At 42.5% G+C, this 17,445-nt stretch overlaps 2 protein-coding genes across 2 annotated transcripts in view; one reads left to right on the plus strand and one right to left on the minus strand.

Moving 5' to 3' along the window:
• LOC147199391 (heparan-alpha-glucosaminide N-acetyltransferase) overlaps window positions 1–13,272 on the minus strand; it is a 29,241-nt gene extending 15,969 nt beyond the window's left edge. Inside the window, exons 1-7 of the mRNA XM_086121751.1 lie at window positions 13,191–13,272; window positions 12,721–12,815; window positions 8,272–8,393; window positions 6,528–6,646; window positions 4,350–4,419; window positions 3,268–3,334; window positions 998–1,080 (exon numbers count right to left, since the gene is read on the minus strand). Of these exons, the coding sequence (XP_085977877.1) occupies window positions 998–1,080; window positions 3,268–3,334; window positions 4,350–4,419; window positions 6,528–6,646; window positions 8,272–8,393; window positions 12,721–12,815; window positions 13,191–13,272 (638 nt within the window). The remainder of the gene's footprint in view (window positions 1–997; window positions 1,081–3,267; window positions 3,335–4,349; window positions 4,420–6,527; window positions 6,647–8,271; window positions 8,394–12,720; window positions 12,816–13,190) is intronic.
• pcbd1 (pterin-4 alpha-carbinolamine dehydratase/dimerization cofactor of hepatocyte nuclear factor 1 alpha) lies at window positions 8,154–17,417 on the plus strand. The gene is made up of 5 exons (XM_086121750.1): window positions 8,154–8,384; window positions 14,907–15,032; window positions 15,712–15,843; window positions 15,936–16,016; window positions 16,911–17,417. Exons 1-5 carry the CDS (start codon window positions 8,370–8,372, stop codon window positions 17,001–17,003), a joined length of 447 nt encoding a protein of 148 aa, XP_085977876.1. The 5' UTR covers window positions 8,154–8,369; the 3' UTR covers window positions 17,004–17,417.
• The last annotated feature ends 28 nt before the right edge of the window (window positions 17,418–17,445 follow it).

The raw sequence follows: 17,445 nt of genomic DNA on the forward strand, positions 1-17,445 counted from the left end.
CGTCCAGAGGAAAGTCATTGATGTTAAACCTGAGAGGGTCTGGCTCACAAACTCCACTCGAGTTCATCTCAAAAGTGTTGAATGGCGATGAGGTCAAGTTCCTCCTGCACACCAAACTCTTCAACCTCTGCCTTTGGTGACCTTGCTTTGGGCAATGGGGCACAATGCTGTGCAAAAACATGAAACAGCTGTTCCAACATTAATCCCAAATTGAAAGCATGGAACCCCCCCCCCCCCCCCCACAAAAAAAGCAGTCTCTGAATTATAAATTTACCAAGAAACCTCTTCACTGTTCATTTATCAGGAGCCTAAACTAGATTTCAACCAATATGAGCAAACAGGTGAGTGGCTGGAAGCGGCACTGATGGGGAATGGAATATCATTCATCTTTTCCTTGAACTGTTAAAAACGCTTGCGTGAATGCACATCACCAGCTGAGCTCCCAAAATAAATCAAGATATGCAGCGTTTTGGATTGGAAAAATTGGTGCTGCGGTTCCACACAATGAAGTATCTTAAATGCAAGCCGCAGATGGAAATGTTTGTCATCTGCTGGATGCTGCCTTTGTGCTGCTGGGTTTCCTCGCGGTCTCCATGTTGGCAGGAGATCTATGGCCATGTGCATGTGTGCTGATATGTTGACTGTATTATTACATCAATTATTTGGCATGGGGGAAGGTCAGAGCCACACCAGCATCCTGTGTCCAGAGAGGCGTGCTTTGTGTCTACCCCCCAGGCCGCAATTAAGACGAGCAGGGAGCCCAGATTCAATCACACACATCCAATAGGGAGACACACACAGCGCTAAGGCAAGACGTACTGATATCAGACACTGCGCCCAAAACTAGCCCGCCTGATAACAAAAGCTTGGGGGAGCTTGTGGCCAGACTGTGACCCTTGTAATTACTCATTACACCGGGCCTGTAGATTTTCATCATGCTGCTGCAAAAAGAGACTCGTGTGGTGATAGATTGAATAACAAGATGGTTGGCACATACCCTCGAAATGCGTCCAGTGAACGCAGACGTTTGTGTTTCACTTTAGTGGCACTGTCCTCAGCTTGTGTAGCGTGCGCTTCATCCTGCAGGCGGAATAACAAGGGAGAATAATATCACGCTGAAACATTAAGTGCATTACAACATGAGTAGAAGCATTTGTCATCCCAACATTCGTGCTTTCTGCATCTTCGACAGTGCATGTTGTATTGAACGGAACATATCAAGCCAGTATGCGTTGATTTTTGCCCTCTTGGGTCACAGAAAAAAACTTCACAGGTTGACAGTTAAACTCAAATGTTAATAATGTCCTGAACATATTGTTCATCGCAGCACACGGACACATGTGGTTAAAGAACGTACCGTGTGGAGTTTGCATGTTCGCCTCATGCCGGCAGTCCCAAAACAAGCGTTTTAGGGTCAATGAAGGCTCTATGTGTCCAATAGGTGTGAATGTAAGAGTGATTGGTTATTTGCCAAAATGTGCGCCGTGATTTGCTGGCGACCGGTCTATGGTGTCCAGGCAGTAACCCGCCGCATGGTGTAAAATGGATGGATATTGTTTATCACAGAAACAGCTGTTCCCAAAACAAATAGGTGCCTGTCCAGTTTTTGATTCATATTTACAGTATAGCATAACTTAATTTCTTTATCATTATTTTATATCTATGTCAATGTTATGTTATACAGTATATATTGATGTTCAACACATGTACAGCAAATAGGATTCATCCCCATTAAGTCAAATGAGTCTCATCATTGCTGATATGAAAATACTGATTGGTGCAGCTATATTGTCCTGCAAAACATCAATTGACCTCCCAGACGTCCCCGTATTTCTTTATTTACAGCATATACTTAATAATTAATAAAAGGCAGACATTGAACTGCACAAAAATTTAAATCATGCTTAAAATTCCATTTTTATTGGGTTGTTTCCAGAAGTGATTCCCAAACACTGTGCCATGGCACATACAGTCCTGTAATTGTACTGTGAGAGGTTATCTAGTGTGCTGGGGGAAATTATCCCAATTTTACTTAATTACGTTCCAACACTATTATTTATTTACTACAAATAATGCATCCTTATTCATCCATCTATGCCACAATTAAGTGAATTTCCAGTGGATGGCAGAAGATACAACAAACCTGTGTACGTATCTTTCAGCATTTTTCCTTTTTTTATTTTAACAGAATAATAACCTTGTGTTCAACCAGACCGGCCCATATTTAAGTAAGTACTGTAATAGTCATGTGTGAATCCGTGAGGCTGTCATCTTTACAAATGATTGACCAGTCTAAAGTGTTGGATATGCACTCTCTGACTTTGCATTATTAAGGGTTGAAAAAACATTTGTGACATTTTTGTGCGGTCGTGTGCTGTGTATGTATTATCATGTATTATGTGTACCATGGCGCACTATTGGTTAGGGAACACTGGTTCTCTGCCTAGCAAAAAGTAGCTGAGCAATCTGTTGACGTGCAGAGAGCAGCACGGTTATATGATGGCTCATGAAAAACTTGTGTTGCCACTTTTAAATTTTCAGTACCAAGACATCAGACAGAAAGACTCCAGTTTGTGATCGTCCTTCTTCCGTTAAAGCACCATGGACATTATATGAAATAACAAATGTGTTTATTTTTCAATGTTTTTTTTCCATTCATTGAGAAATTCCAAGCACATTTGTTCCCAATTGGTAAAAGATGAAATCTGGAACGCAAACTTGTTTTGTCAAAATTGGAAGCAACATCTTTTAAGAAATAAAATTTTATCTTTATATAATGTCAGACTGCGGACTCTTAACTCTCTTTGTGAGAACCGCCCTCTCACGTTGCCCTCTCGCTGGAGTTGTTGGCCCCCATGTAGCACTTTAAAGCGGCAGAGCAGGAAGACACCATCACTAATAAGTAATGATGGATCTACATGTCATTTACACAGCATGTGGAAGACTGAGACATCTTGCTTGGAAGAATGAGAGGAGCCATTCATGCTCACCAAAAAATGCATCGCATGTTTGTCTGAATGCCTCGATGTCAGTCTGCTGCACAAATGGCTCTGCTAACATTTGTATCAATCTTTCTATTAGTGTCTCTGCAGCTTGATGACTGGAGGCTCTGCGAAATTTTATCATGCACCACGCTCTCTATTTGGTCAAGCCAAACAATGTAGTTGAACTGTTGGATCAGGATGTAACTTAGAAAAGTGCTCCCAAATTACAGCGATCGCATATGATCGTTTCCAAACTGACAAAGACTGAGAGTGTTGCACTTACATTGTCAAGCGAGTACTGGGGGCTGTGGCAGCAAATGGTCTTTGCAAATTTCGACGTGCGACACTTTCTGTAAGAAACACCAAATGGCAGAGTGAAAATAATACATTTGAGTGAAAGGACTCGATGGGCGGGGCAAGTCTGGCATGGGGTGCATATCATAAATCTGCACCAAAGTGGTTTAAATCGGGTGTTGGTAATTTCGCAGATGCAAACCAGTGCATTTAAGAAAGGACGCTTTGCACCGTTGAGGCTATGAACATGCTAACTCCATTCGCCACCAATCAAAGCGGCTCGTCTCATTTCAATGCAGCACACTCACATCTTGCGAGGAGAGATGATGAAGGCCAAAAATCCAGGTGTACATAACCGTTTTTGCCAATGTGGCAACAGACAACATGAGTGGGTGCACTCATTAAAGACAGAATGAGACTCTGGCGATTGGTTTGTGAAGCACTTTGTTACAGCTGAAGCTGTTGTGAAAGCGCTGTATAAATCAGGATGTATTATATGGTATAAATATGCCATAGACCTCATGTACGATCCCCCGATTCCAAATCAGTAGTGTGCCACCAATCCAGAGCTGTTGTTAAGTGGGATGATTTAAAAAAATAATGATGATAGTAATGATAATAATAATGATAGATTCAATGAAATGAATGGTTCGGAAGGTTTGATGCCCGCTGGTGTCATTTTTATGAATGAGATATGGTGACATCCACCACAAATGTCCACACAGCCCACATATCTGTCTGCTGGCACCTCCATAAAAATGATCAAAAATCGCCCTGAGACAAGCAGTCGACATTGTGCCCAAAGTTTGACACGGTGTGAGTAGGCTAAAGTGTAGACCGACTTTCAGCCACACAATTGTCTGATGTGCCTTGCGCATGTCGTAGGAAATTCTCTTGCTAGGTTAGACACCAAGCAGGGTTTAGAGGAAATCCCAAATAGCAGCAATGCGGGCTTGCCCCCGCATGAAAATAAAGATACACCAGCATTTCCGCATGCGCCGCCTATGAAAATAGAGCCCCGAACCGACAATATAAGAGAAGAAAAACAGCATTTCAAAGTTATGTAGATACCTGTATATGTAGGGTGTAACAACAAATAAAAGAGCAGTTACAGCCAAGGAGAGAGCCGCCACCAGAATAGCTGGATAAACACAAGGTAAAAGACACACAGGGTTGTATGATCAATGACACGGATCAAATATTATAGCATTCCAGCATAGATGCAAATTCTATTTTTGAACAAAAAACAACATACATTTGCTTGTTTCGACTTTTACGAACATGGCTGACCCCTGATTGACAATGGTCAAATGTGGCTCTCGAGATGAGACCAACCTCTGATCTCGTCTAAGTGCTATAAATAGTTCGCTGTACCCAATTCCCCTGAGTTCTTTGTCTGTCAATCAGCGCCAGAGGTGTCACCTAAGTGACAAACAAACAAGAACCTAATGGACATAATTCCTGGTCAATCCATCACGGAGCAATCACATGGGTAATCTAAAATGAGAGGCATACAAGGAATATGTACGCAAAGGAGACATAAGACGAACCTTTGGGTGAGACATGAACTCTATTCACAAAATAAATAGATTAACTCTTTACTTGACACTTATTATGGCCGCTTGTACAATCTAATGAGATGTAATACAAATAGTGATAATTGTTAGTTTATTACATGTGTCATATTTAGACTATCCCCCTGAGCTAAATGAGGAGGAAAACAAAAAATTTGGAAACAATCACACGCGACTACAAACAAGAAACATGACAACAACTCTCAACTATTTTTCAGCCTGGATCCAAAAAGTTAAAAAATACATCCCAACATACAGGAGTCAATGAAGACAAAAGCGCACTGCGAAATGTACTTCATCCTCATCGTCATCAATAACTTTGAAATGTCAGTGATGTTTTTTACAGCTGTGAATCAGGCTCTAAAAGTAGAGCAAACAAGCTCGGGAGAGATGTGAGTGCGTCAAAGCGGAGCAGAAAGGGAGGCTGTGGATCCTGTGTTTGCCTTTTTTAGCGGAAGAACAAATAAAAAAGAAGCCATTTGAACCCAAGCGGGAGGCCTCACCGACATCCTCTCCGAGCATGGAGTGGTCACTTCATCACCTTTGGAAAGTCATGGCATCGTTGATGTGCGCCCATAAAAAAAACATCATAAAGCTCTCAGCGCGTGAAGTGAAACACACTTTGCAGCGGTTGGGCTCGCTCTCTTACTGTCAGGATAAAGGCAAGATGAATAGAGGCACTTCGGCGCAACTAGATTAAGTTCATCAATACATTTGCGTAAGGGAGACACTTAATGGGGGATCGCTATTGAACTTGAAGTTGTGCTTTGGGTACCGTCATGGTACCAACATTGTGCGCAGACACACGTTCCTTGAAGAAGACCACACCTAACAAATGACCTCACGATATGGCCAATCAATGGGACACGCAGAGCTAAACTTTTAAATTCCCTAGCACGGCTTCGACTGCTGACCAAACCATTACTTAAACCGAGCATACCCTGTGGGGAGTTTGTATAATCACCAACGCGTGTAGCTAATGGAAGCTCATCATACTGTGAGGGGTGCCATTCCACTGACCGTATATCTGCTCGGATAATGGCTCCCCGGCCTTAAAAGTCGGATCCACAACATAATCTGCAATATTGTTAAGTAGGGTGTACATTATGGACAGAGACGCTTTCAAAATCCCATTATGGCTTAATCCTTCCTCCCTCCCTAATGTATTACCCACAGTCCTCCACGCACGGGTCTGGGCCTTCAAAACAATCACAAAAGCTTTTCTTTTTATCCCTTTTTAAGAAAGCATGTCTCATGTGATCAATACGCAGGATATCCCAAGAGAGGGAAGAGAATACTGTGCACTAAATGCGAACAAAGCAAGTATGCTGACGCCATGAATAAGAAAGTGGCTTGGTTCAGAGGCAGGTTTCTTACACCCAGACAGTTATTTAGACTGAACAAAAATATAAAAGCAGCATTTTGGTTTTTCGCTCCCATTTTACATGCTATGAACTCAAAGACTTTTTTTTTCCGAAAAAGTCTCAAATATCGTTGACAAAGCAGTCTAAATCTGGATTAATGAGCAATTTTCCTTTGTCAAGATCCGAAAAGCAGTCCATGCACATGACCTGAGCACCAAGTGTTGCGCTGATATTTTTGTTCACAATGAAATTAGCAAGCAGTTATATCATCCTCCTTCGACAGGAACACATCAGTGTTGTTGGACACTTACGCAAGTAGGAATTGTGAGGTTTTCTGTCCACAGTATGAATACAGGTGGCTTTGCTGGCATTGTCTGACCTGAGGATCCAAACCGAATAGTGACCATCCTCCTCATAGGTTTGATTCCATCTGCATTCAAGACAGTGAAATAGTTATTAAGTTACGCCAGTGGACCATCTGAGGCAGCAAAACATTGCTGGTCAAAAGATCTGCAGCACTGAACTGAATTTCTGAGTTAAATTGTAATATTTGTGACATGACATTCTATGCGTTTACTCCCAGCAGTCTATTCTGTTCATTTCAGAGCCTTTTTCTTGGCTGCACTGCTTCCAATAGTTCAATGTGTATCCAATTAGATTTCAGTCTCTGAACTGCCATGTGAATCTATTCTGCCCAGAATTTTCAGGACCAGAAATGCTGTCTGAGGTACTGTAACGTAAACAACACTATATTAACAACAAACTGTTTCTCTAACCCATAAGTCAAGTCAAGTCAAGTCAACAGTATTTATAGAGCACTTTCAAACAGCCATCGCTGCATACAAAGTGCTGTACATAAGACTTAAAATATGTCCTCATGGGCCAGAATGTTGGTCCTCGATGATGTCACCATTTTTATGTCCTGTGATTGGTTGATCAAAGCGAACCAAGTTTGACTGGCATGACATTTTTGTGATACGGTCACATTATTTATACTATACATTGATAACTAACATCTCTGGTGTGGCGAGTGTGATGCATTTATTTTATTGTTGTTATTTGTTTACATGTGTCCTGAAATTGGCTGGCAACCACGAAGGTCTGTAGTCCGCGTCAAGCCCAAAGTGAGGGGGGGGGGAAAGGTTCCAGTACGCACACAAACCTAATGAGGACAAGTGGTATGGAATATGGTGGTGGTGGTGACCACTTTTACGATTGTTGTTTATTGTTTTCTCCACTATTTTTTAACCTAAAATTGTATTGTATTCACTCTACAAAATACAGTCAAATGGAAATCTCTAGCTGTTTTCTCTGGTCCTGACTAACTAGGCCTCTCTCTTACCCTGATAATTGAACGCCTGTGACACCAATTGAAACTCTGGAGTGTCATCTAGTGCTTATCAACCGTAAGTGCACCATTAGTCCTCGCTTCTGCTCGCTCAGTTTCCTCAACTTACATTGCATTGATCCACCATTGGAATGACTAACTAGCTATTACTTGGAGTGTTTTTTAAAAGGGGAGAGGAAATCAATAACACCAGCCTGATTAGAGACCTGAGCATTGACTAAGAAAGCACAAGTCCAGACCTCTTAAGATGGCTTATAATGTGACACTTGGCCCCACTTGCCACAATGGGAAGCAACCATGTCTTCTTGTCAGACCTGACCAGTTTATTTATGACAACTGTTGTCTCCAATTTAACCTCTGTTGTGAGGTTTGAGCTGGACATGGCACTGTGTAGCTTTAATGATCCCCTTCCATCAATATTGGAATGCCAGGTCTTATTAACCCCAAAAAGGCTGCTGATCAATATCTACTGAGGTCGTAGTTTCAGAGAGGACATCACTCAGCTATACAAAGTCCGTCAGTAGTACTCCCCCCAGCATTAGTGACGCAATCGTGCCACCCCATTATGCTAGATTGAGTGTGGAGAAATGGCAAAACACTCCCTTAACAATAGTTAACATGAAAACTGGAAACAAATTACATGAGAGAAATATCAGCTTTTTTTTTTTTTTTAGCTGAGTAGTGTTGAGTCGATTTGAACTTTTTACCGGCAAAGAATTGCATTCCTCTTGTTGGATTCCACTTGCAAGCTCAAAGGGAATTTGGTGCTGATGGCTGCAGACACATTGTTGTAGCTGGCTTTCACATGGACCAAACTCTGGTAAACACACTAAAGAGAAATGAAAGTAAAAATGCCAAAATTACACGTGACACATGATAATAAGGCTGTGTTTAGAAACCCCCACCGCGACTGTCACCACACCACCACCACCACACACACACACGTCAAAATGTTCTGATGACAGAAAAATCTAAACATTTTCTCACATGATATTTAATAATAGCAAACAGAACGATCCAGTTAAGCATCAGAAAATCTTACTTTTCCATTGTATCCGTGCATGCACAGTAACCGTTCTAAATCAGATCAGATTTTACACAAGTATGCTTGTTTTATGTATGAGGGGGGAAGCATATCGTTTGCTGTGGAGAGAGGCAGTTCATTTTCGGAGCTTGGCTGTGAAGACCTTAGGTCATGTCCAATGCAAACTGATGTCACCACCCCACAAAAACTTTAAGCCCAAAATGATTAATATGCTGGCTGAGGTTTATTATTATTTTTTTTTAAATTTTGGTTTGTTTGTTTTTTCTTTTGGTGGGGGGTTGATGGATATCTTACAACATTATGTTTCAGTAGGAAAGGACAGGAAAGTGGCAAAAGTCTGTCAACTGTGTTCTCAAGTCATTCATTTTCCATACTGCTTATCCTGTTTCCGGTTGCAAGAAGCTCGTATTTACAAGATCCGAGCTCACTTTGAGCAAAAAGGCCAACTTAAACTCAGGCATGGTCAGCAGTCAATCACTGCACACATACTGGATATAGACAAACATTAATTTACTTTCACACAGTCACTGAGTGGCAACTGTGTCCGCAAACCTATACTACCAATATCATTTCATAGCCTTTTTTCAAGAAGTTAACCCAAAAATGTCCTGGGTACGACGTTAAACTGCATCCAACTGGTCCTCCAGGTTGGGGGTTGGGCGTGAGGTTAACAACCTCACCCTGTAAAACAAAACCTGTTACAGAAACGACGAGAGGAAGCCATTCCGGTAAACCACGGCGAAGAAGAGACGGCACATCCTTGGATGTATCTATGACGGGGCCGGGTGAAATCCAGCAGGAAGCCCGACCCCTGATGACCCCGATCTTTGGAACCAAAACCAACACCAGAGTAGGCACCTGGAATGTGCGCACAATGTTCCAGTCTGGTCGCATGGACCAGGTGCTGAAGAATATGAGGGACTATCGCCTGGACATCTTAGGCGTTAGTGAAATGAGGTGGACGGGGCAAGGGCGTCTCGTGGTTGATGGAGCAACTTTTCTGTACTCTGGGAAGCAAGACCACCATTCCCATGGAGTCGGCATCATCCTCTCCAATAGTGCAGCAAAAGCATTGATTGGATGGAAGCCGGTGAATGAACGGATTATTACAGCAAGGCTCTACACCAGATATGCCAAAGTAACCATCGTACAAGTCTATGCCCCAACCGAAGCTGCCTCAGCGGACGATAAAGACACCTTCTACAACCAGCTCCAGACCGTGCTTGAGGAAATCCCCAGACATGACATCAAAATGCTGATTGGAGACTTCAACGCAAAACTGGATAATGACAGAAGGGGCCTGAATGCCACAGTTGGACCACATGGGTCTGCAGGCTCCACGAACGACAACGGGGAGAGACTGTTGATGCTAACCAGTACCAACGGCCTCAGCATTGGCAACACCTTTTTTGAGCACAAGCGGATCCACAAAGTAACCTGGGTTTCACCTGGTGGCGGGACCCAGAACGAACTGGACTACATCTGCATCAACACAAGGTGGCGCTCGTCATTGCTCGACGTTCGCTCCCACAGAGGTGCAGATGTGGGTTCAGACCACTTCCTTGTGGTGAGTAAAATCAAGCTGAAGCTGAAGAAGGTGAAAAAGGTGCAGCCCAAGAGACCTTACGCAGTGGACAAGCTAAAGGATAACAACATCTCAGAAAGCTTCTGTGAGGAGTTGAGTAGGAAGCTCAAGGTATCACAACACCTTGCAAACATTGAGGAGCAGTGGAGTATGTTCTCTTGTGCCATTGCTGAAACTGCAGAAGCAGTTATCAACTGCAGAAGCAGTTATCAGCAGAAAGAGGGGTACCAACAAAGAGAGATGGATAACAGACAACACCTGGAAGTTGATTGATGAAAGGAAAGTGGCCAAGATAAAAAGAGAACAAAAGAGGAGGCTCCGGAGCTGGAGGATGGAAGACGAGGAGTACAGGCGCTTGGACAGGGCAGTGAAGAAGAGTTGCAGGAAGGATAAAAGACAGTGGCTAGAAGAGAAAGCAAGAGAGGCACAGGAAGCAGCCGAGAACAACAACACGACGACCCTATACAAGATCGTGCGGGAGCTAACCAACTCCAGGAGCAGCTCTAGCGTGCCAATCAGGAGCAAGGATGGCAGGACACTTCTAAGCGACGAGGAGCAAGAAGCAAGATGGCTGGAACACTTCAGGGAGGTTCTCAACCAACCAATGCCTCCCGTGCTCTTCAATTTCGATCAAGAGACACCAGCTCCAGCTCTAAATATTACATCGAAAGAGATATCCGAGACTGAGGTTGCCAAAGCAATCAAGGGCCTTAAGAACAACAAGGCACCGGGACTCGATGAGGTAGCTGCCGAGATGTTGAAACACGGCCAAGACGCTGTTGTGGAGAGCCTTACCCACCTGTTCAACCTGATTTGGCATGCTGAAGAGGTTCCTGCCGACTGGAGACGTGGGGTCATTGTCACGCTTCCTAAGAAGGGAAACCTCGCAGACTGCAATAACTGGCGGGGCATTACACTGCTGTCAATCCCCAGCAAGGTATTCTGCAGTGTCCTGCTACATCGCCTTAAAGATGAAGTGGATAACATCTTGAGGGAAGAGCAAGCCGGTTTCAGGAAGGGAAGGTCTTGCGCCGAACAGATCTTTACCCTTCGAAACATCATAGAGCAGTGCCAAGAACTTCAGACACCACTCATGATCAACTATATCGATTTCAAGAAAGCCTTCGACAGCATCCACCGGGAGTCACTGTGGCAGATCGTCCAGCTGTATGGTGTACCCCTCAAGTACATCAACATCTTCAGGTCATTGTACCACAACTCAACCTGTTGTGTCAAAACCAACAGTGGCACAACTGATGATTTTGACATTGTCACTGGTGTAAGACAGGGTTGCATTCTGTCACCCCTACTCTTCATCATCATAATTGACTTTGTGATGAGGAAGTCCATCACAGGGGAAAAAGTTGGTATCAAGTGGGGAGGGAGCAGACTAGCTGACCTGGAATTTGCAGATGATTTGGCTCTGTTAAGTCACACCCAGCCCGCACTCCAGGAGTTGACCAACAATCTGCATGAGCACGGAGTTAAGGTCGGTTTACGAATTAGCCAGGAAAAGACCAAGGCCATGGCCGTCGGACAGCACCAACACCTTCAACCACTCACTCTACACCAACATGACATAGAGTACATTGACAGCTTCACATATCTTGGGAGTAACATCTCAAATACAGGTGGTGTGGAGAAAGACGTCAACAGTAGACTTGGTAAAGCTGCGGGAGTGTTCCAACGCCTCCGCAACATCTGGTCATCGAAAGCCATCACTACGACCACCAAGCTACGCCTCTATATGTCAGTGGTTATCCCAACAGCGATTTACGCCTGTGAGACATGGATGAAGACAGCCAACATTACCAACAAGTTAGATGTCTTTCATCGGCGTTGCCTGAGATCCATCCTGAGGATCTCATGGAGAGACCACATCACCAACGAGGAGGTGATGAAGAGGGCAGGAGTGGCTGAACTGTCAGACATTGTCTCTGAAAGGAGAAGGAAAATGATCGGCCACGTACTGCGGCTGCCAAGAGAGAGACCGGCAAGTGTGGCCATGGACTGGATGCCAGAGGGTGGAAAGAGGAAGAGAGGTAGGCCAAAGAAGACGTGGAGACAGACTGCCAAAGAAGACCTCAGTGAGATGGGTGTCAGCTGGCATGGAGCAAGAAGGGTCGCCAGTGACCGGAACAAATGGAGGAGGCTCGTCGCCCAATGTTCCAAATAGGAGCGGGCGGAACTAACTAACTAACTAACTAACCCAAAAATGTTCTTTGCAAAAATATGTTCTATGCGCTTCCACTAAATCTCTCACACCATTTTGATTAGTTTTGCGTTTGTGCAATATGGGTTTAGGCAGTAAGATTCACCTGTTTTTAGCCATCTCAGGAAGCGGCCATGTCGCCACTTTCTGTCAACTGACGTCACAGTTGATCAGGAACAACTAATCATGGCTCATTTGTTTTCTGAAGCTAAAAAAAACAAGAAAGCCCTAATATGTACCTTCTGTATTCTGTATTGTATAAGACCTTAAAACCCAAATGACTGTTAATGACTCCGTCTAGTAGGCTTGTGTACCTTGTAGCAAAAATCTGAAGTGTACAAGACCTCAACTTCATGGGGCAGCCGGTTATGAAATATTAACAAAGCCTGGTCCGTTTTCAGAGTGGGTGCTGCATGGAGACAAATAACACAGATTTACAACTGACATGTGACACTTTATGTTCATCATAAATATGAGATATCAAGTCTTCTTCAAGATCACAATCACCATTCCATCCCAATCATCATTCTACTACATAAGGGTGTACTATTCTGTGTTATTGTTTCAAACAGCACCGTTTTAATCTTAGCTGAGAGGAAAACATAATGTAATAAAAATAATGTATTACGTTTATTGAGAGCATGCACAATGGAACAATAATTTTTTGTTTCTAATCATCAAATGGAAGTTCTTCCACGCTTTATTTTAAAACTACTGAACCATGAAATAAGTGTGATGATCTTGTTCAAGTGAGGCCAATCAGAATCACAAGCACTTGACTCACCTGATGCGATGAGCGCGCCACAGCCACAGGTGAAAATAACAACTAAAGTCAAACACACTCGCACAAGTCTGACCGGCTCCATGTTGTCACTTGAAAAGACATCCTCTGCTTATCGCCATAACTGATCTGGAACTAATAAAAAAATGGTCAAAGGGCAGCGTGCGGATGAAGTTTGTGCTTCCTGTCATATTGTATGTTTTGTTTGGAATTCCTTTTTATGGAACACTGACTATAATTTTGTACAAGAAACACCAGATACAGAAACTGGCCAAAATAATAAGTACACCTAATTCTAATTCTGCAATACTTTTCTGTTTTGACTGACAGTGCCAACAATTCATTTCAATTTATGTTTATCATTGTGGTTGCTGGCGTGTGTGAGGAGCTCTTGAGGCCCAAAAAAAAAACACTATTTGCCCATAGTTTGCACACCCCCACTCAAATGCCAGGATTTTGTGAAAAAAAAGTGCTGCTTTTTTTTCCCCACAAAAAAAAAAACAGATACTCTTTTGGTAATGACTTTGATTGTGTTTTTGCCAAACAAAAAAATTTGGAATTATGGTCAAATAGGTCAACATTAGTTTCGTTGAGCCATAACCTATTTTCCCACGTCGGTTTGGCAGATTTCAAGTGTATTTTTGCTACCCGAGCCTATAGCAGAAATATGAAGATGAAGGGAGAATTTCAAATATACTAAAGAGCCAGTATTTTTCTGGGAATACCTGGAGCTCCTTCAGTTTGCATCAAAGTGGGAAGGATGCCCAGTTCTTGGTAAAATAAATCGCTTGGTCTGTTTCTGGTAACATCATAAAAAAAAATCTCACATTGAACAGAAGAATGTCCCCCAAATCTGTGTTGTTTTTTTGTATCAGTCTAAAGGTTTTCTTGAACAAGAAAGAGAACTTTTTTGGTGTGTGTGTGTGTGTGTGTGTGAGAGAGAGAGAGAGAGAGAGAGAGAGAGAGAGAGAGAGAGAGAGAGAGAGAGAGAGAGAGAGAGAGAGAGAGAGAGAGAGAGAGAGAGAGAGAGAGAGAGAGAGATTCTTTGATGAGTTTGAGAGATTTTGGTGTGTGACAGATGTTTTTGGGGGGAGGAGTATCCTGAAATTAAATGATTTTGGAGGTACAAGGATTCGCCAGATGCTAGCAGCATACAGGATTATTATATATATATTATATTCTGACTCTGACTACCAAGGTGGAGTATGCGGATAAGAAACACAAACGGTAAAATGTATAGTTAATGTTATGCAAACTACACACCGAGCGATGTTACCTTTCAACGTTTAGGATACCCCTTTTGTTGACTGTTGTCCACACTATACTGTAATGACTTTTAATTCAAATCATCTTCCTCTGCATTTCTTTGTCACATACAGTAGTAAGCTGAAGCACGGTTCTCATTTCCAGATTTAGTAGAGCGTTAAAAGCTAACAATTTATCACATCCTGCCCCTTGTTTCATTTCATTAACCCCTTTCCCCCCCCCAGCCGTTCACTGTGACAGATTAATTCATGGGGGCATCCTCATAGGAGGAGCTCATTGACCTTTGGCATGAACTTCCCTGTCTTATATGGAAGTTTAAATTGACCTCTAACATGTTTACATAAATCCTTTGCAAATAGTCTGGGCTTGATTTTGCATTGTGAAAGCCTGAGCACGAGTTTAGCAGTAGAAGTTGATAATTAAGCCAATGTTGACAGATAGATTTCTGCTCAGGCTTCTACCAGGGCAGCTAAAAGAAGGACCTTGGTTGCAGATCATCTGTTGATTCTTTCCAGTTGTTGTCGCAGAGCTGTAGGAAGAAACTGTTGCCGTTGTGCACGAGACCGCTCTGCAAACATGGTGAGTACACAACCTCTGACACACACTTGTTGGAACGCTTAGATGGAAATCGCTTATACATTTACCACTGCGCTAGAGTCATGATTGGAAGCACAAGAACAGTATTAGTGTTAACATTTATCCAATACTGCGTTATTTTTTTTAATTGCATGGTTGCACGGTTTATTAATTCACGTTCATTGCCCACGCACACGTATGACGCTAGTGTGAGAGCAAGCGAGGCTTTTGAGTCTTTGCTTAGGGTTGGCTTCTGCCACTGATCAGCAGATTAGAGCGTTGCTATGGTACCTGTTGATGTCATTGCTCCCTTGTTGACTCTCGCGTGTGTTCTGAGTTCAAGAACTGGCTTGGGGACACATCCTTTTTCAGCGTCCCCTGCCCTACAAAAATACATTACACCAGCCAGAAATCAGGAAGTAGTAATAAGGGTCATGAGGCCTGATAGTAAATTAGCATCAGATGTGAAATTCATGTGATTCCGCATCATGTGCTAAATGAACAGAGGTTAGGCAAATACCACCCCCCGAATAGCACATACTGTATGTACCATTCGTACCAACCTGTTTTAATGAGCCAAGAATGTAGCTTTTCATTGTTTCCAGATGGAATTCCCGCATAGCCAATCACAGTTTGTGTTGGTGTAACTGCCCCCCTCTCTCTCTCCTTTGTGTCATTTCAGGCTACTAAAATCCAGAGTTTGACTGACGCGGAGAGAGCTCACCTTCTGCCACTGCTGCAGAACGCCCAATGGGTGGAGGTGGTGGGCCGGGATGCCATCTACAAAGAGTTTCTTTTTAAAGATTTTAATCAGGTTCCCTATTCTTGCCACACATGCACACAAAGACATTCAATAGGTACACTGTACAGCATATTGACAACTAACATCAATATTCTCCCATCCAGGCTTTTGGTTTCATGTCCAGAGTGGCATTACAAGCAGAGAAGATGGACCATCATCCTGAATGGTTCAATGTTTACAATAAGGTACTGTGAACCCCCACATATATACAGTTTGGCGTTCGCGCAAACTCATGATGGAAAAAAAGCAACCTATCCTCCATGATTTACTTGAAAACCCATCTCTTGGCTGCTACCATCTCATGGTATTTTGTTGCAAAGGAACTGTGAAGTGAGCTGAGGAAAGGAATACTTTGCCACCATCTTGTGGCATCTATAGGAAATTCCAAACTGTTTTGGGTGGCAGCTTGCTTTTGGAAGAGATAGCCAGATAATTATAAGGACCAAAGTCAGCGGAGATAAATTCCAGGTCATCCATGAGCCCAGTGAGAATTGGCGGTGTTGAAAATGGATGGACGAGTTGATCAGAATTGTTACCCAAAACAATATGTTAAAATATCACATTTTGGCATGTGTACACATGGTAATGAAGATATTGTATAAGATGTTAGTCACTTTTGTACACGAATTGCAATTTTAAGATATGAGACTTTGTTAATATACATAAAATGGATTGTCTTTGTGTGTGTGTGTGTGTGTGTATATATATATATAATGTCCTATGTGTAAATCTATTTTCATGCACTATTGCAGGATTTCGTGTCAGTCAAGCGGTGGTCATATTTTTTAACAATTAAATTTTTTTTCCAAAATGTAAAATCCCTTCATTTCTGCTGCCATTAACTAATTGGCTTTTTTTTAATGTGTTAAACATAATACATTGAATGTAAAACCCCCAGTAATCCAGTTATATCTATTTGATGAGGTTATTTTCAGCACTATTTAATATTTTTCAATTGCTTCATGGAACCCAAACATTTTTTTTTTGTATAACTCACACGTTGGACATTATTACATTTTTTTGGGTTAACAACTTTGTTATGTTAGTGTCACTAATGACCCGGTATTGTGACCACCCAGGTGCAGATCACCCTGAGCACGCACGACTGTGGGGGGCTCTCGCAGCGCGACATCACTTTGGCCACCTTCATTGACCAAGCCTCACTGATGTGACCACAAGCTGAAGAAGTTGACCAAGTCTGTGTGCCTAAATATCCAAAGATTAACCTTTTGCCATTTTTGTTGAATATTGCAGTGGCCTGTAAAGTGTCAAATGTGTTTTTGCAGGGGTCTGTTAGTGGCTTTGCACACACTGAAGTAGCTGATACGAATCGTCATTGTAAAATGTTCATCTTTCAGGAATTATTTTCCTGTATTTTATCAAGAAATTGTATTTAATGTCAGTTAGATCTAGATTAGCGCAATGTGTGTTAGAGGGGAATGGACTATTTCCAACCAACGCTCTGCTCTATATCATTTTAGTTCATGGTGTATTTTTGGTGAAAAGACATCTTGTGATCATGTCACATCATGTCCCTTATTAACACCGAGAGTGCTTTTTTTTGTACTAAAACAATTTACTGCAAACCTTCCCTTCCTTTTTGTTTTCACAGAA

The sequence above is a fragment of the Hippocampus guttulatus genome, chromosome 10 (genome assembly GCF_054856545.1).
Source record: "Hippocampus guttulatus isolate MCC_2025c chromosome 10, RoL_Hgut_1.0, whole genome shotgun sequence".
Lineage (NCBI taxonomy): Eukaryota > Metazoa > Chordata > Actinopteri > Syngnathiformes > Syngnathidae > Hippocampus > Hippocampus guttulatus.

Bases quoted from the DNA above. Each gene is read 5' to 3' on its own strand.
- pcbd1 (XM_086121750.1), top strand. The intron at 15,033-15,711 runs GTGAGTACACAA...GTGTCATTTCAG, and splicing joins GAGACCGCTCTGCAAACATG to GCTACTAAAATCCAGAGTTT. The intron at 16,017-16,910 runs GTACTGTGAACC...GTGACCACCCAG, and splicing joins GGTTCAATGTTTACAATAAG to GTGCAGATCACCCTGAGCAC.